This window comes from Solanum tuberosum, unplaced genomic scaffold, assembly GCF_000226075.1.
Source record: "Solanum tuberosum cultivar DM 1-3 516 R44 unplaced genomic scaffold, SolTub_3.0 scf00062, whole genome shotgun sequence".
NCBI classification, from domain to species: Eukaryota; Viridiplantae; Streptophyta; class Magnoliopsida; order Solanales; family Solanaceae; genus Solanum; species Solanum tuberosum.
This window is the reverse complement of record NW_006238987.1, coordinates 381,449-383,443: the sequence shown is the minus strand read 5'-3', so window position 1 is coordinate 383,443 and position 1,995 is coordinate 381,449. Positions and strand designations below refer to the sequence as shown.

At 32.0% G+C, this 1,995-nt stretch overlaps 1 protein-coding gene across 1 annotated transcript; it reads right to left on the bottom strand.

Moving 5' to 3' along the window:
- Positions 1 to 778: 778 nt before the first annotated feature.
- On the bottom strand, positions 779 to 1,715 carry LOC102584371 (22.7 kDa class IV heat shock protein-like). The gene has a single exon (XM_006344957.2). The coding sequence runs from the start codon at positions 1,551 to 1,553 to the stop codon at positions 978 to 980; it is 576 nt and encodes a 191-aa protein (XP_006345019.1). The 5' UTR covers positions 1,554 to 1,715; the 3' UTR covers positions 779 to 977.
- Between the last annotated feature and the right edge of the window lie 280 nt (positions 1,716 to 1,995).

The following is a 1,995-nucleotide window of genomic DNA, read 5'->3' as shown; positions in this document are numbered from 1 at the left end:
GTAATTAAAATAAAAGGTTTTTAATTAAAATATAAATATTTTTATGTAATTAAAAATAAAAGATTTATTTCTAATTTTAGAAGGATTTCTAATTGTTGGAAATCCTAGTTGGCAGCTTAGGTGGAGAGATCAGTCCCACATGGCTTGCCATGTCATTAACAATTTGGGTTGTTAACTTCTAAGGGGTATTTGTGGTCTCTAGGGATAACAGTGGGGGTATTTTTTATCTCAAAATATAACGAAGGATATAAGTGGTCTATTTCGCATAGTTTAGGAGCAATTTTGGCCCTTTTCCGTTTAACCAATAAGGAAGACTATTCCAAATTCCTTAGATCCCTATTTGGTAAAAAGAAAGGGATGCTCCACAAAAGATTTTTTCATATCCAATTGTCTCATCAACTATACCACATCTTTTGAATCGAACCCAAAATCCAAAACCCAAAACTTCTCCAATATCATTCAGTGGACCACATCATAAGAACAATTTTATCCATGCTACCATATCTTTTCTAGTCTTAGTTAGACATCTTTCTTTCTGTCTAAAGCTTTCACTATAATTACTTCATACAGGATGTTACTATGAATATAAATTTGTCTAGTTGCATTATTACTGTTGTTAGTAATTGGACGAATTTTCAAAAAGTAAAGACAAATAAATTTCATTGGTATACAATATTATTTAGAAGGTAAGTAAGTAGATATTAACAAATGATCATATATAGCCTTAATAAGATCGCAGCTAATTTACTTAATGTTGTTGTAATAAATTGGGACTTTGTTTTGCAGATTACACAGAAAAAGTTCCTACTCTTTATTCTAAAATAATTTTCCATCACATGGAGATTCATAGAACTAAGAAGCAAAAATCATAAACTTAGTTACACATTCAACAACTTCATTACACACACAAAAAGGCAATACACACACAAAAAAAAAAAAAAAGACAATCAACAAACCAAACTAGAGATGTGTTAATTTTACGTCTCAGCTTTATTAGCTGTAATATCCTCACCACCAACAGCTTTTCTTTCCTCTGCAATACTAATCACCTTACTCTGTTTCTTCTTCTCTTCAGCCAATTTTGGTACAGTAATTTTCAAAACACCATTTTCCAGATTAACCTTAATGTGTTCCAAATCTGCATTTCCAGGTAGTCTAAACTGTCTCCAGAATTTCCCACAAGTTCTTTCAGCTCTGTGCCATTTCTCTCCTTCAATTTCTTCCTCTGTTTTCCTTTCTCCACTGACTCTCAACACTCTGTTTTCTTCCACCTCAATCTTGATGTCTTCCTTCTTCATCCCTGGAATGTCAAGTGTAATTACATGCTCTGTTGCTGTTTCCTTCCAATCTGATCGAGTTAAGGCGATTGATTCGACCCCTTTTGGGATAGTCAATGGGGTTTGTTCAAGAATTCTGAAAGGATCCTCTGTTGGAAATGCTATGTCCCAAAAGGGGCGTGTGTATGGCATTAATGCTTGAATTTGGGATGGAAGAAAGACTACAGCCATAGCTAAAACAAGAAACCTCATAAAGCTAACTCTTGTTTTCACCATTTTTTAGTTGTACAAGTACACTATTTTTTTTTTAGATGAATTTTTCTTAGATGTATTTTCTTTTCTGTGGATGATGATAAAAGAGTGAGGATTTATATAGAAAAGGAGCTGACATGTTCTTTAGAAGTCTACAAGTTTCTGGAGAAAGTTTGCTGAAACATCATTTCTGGAATGTTCATTTCTCCTCTTGAATGATCCAGGGATTGTAATCAACTGACAAATATAAGGAAGCAAACTTCCATAATAAATTTTCAAGTAAACTTTTTCACTCTTAATCAAAGGTTTCAATGTGAATTAGATTTATTTAGACTCCAACATAAATATCAATCAATGAATGGGAAAAAATAAGAACTTAAAACTAATAAGATTTATCAAATAATTAATTTTTAAAAGACATTCTTTTAGTCTTAAATGTCTTTTAAAGCGTAAAATCGCTACAATA

Excerpts from the sequence above, each read along its gene's own strand:
- LOC102584371 (XM_006344957.2), bottom strand. The coding sequence starts at position 1,553 with ATGGTGAAAACAAGAGTTAGCTTTATGAGGTTTCTTGTTTTAGCTATG.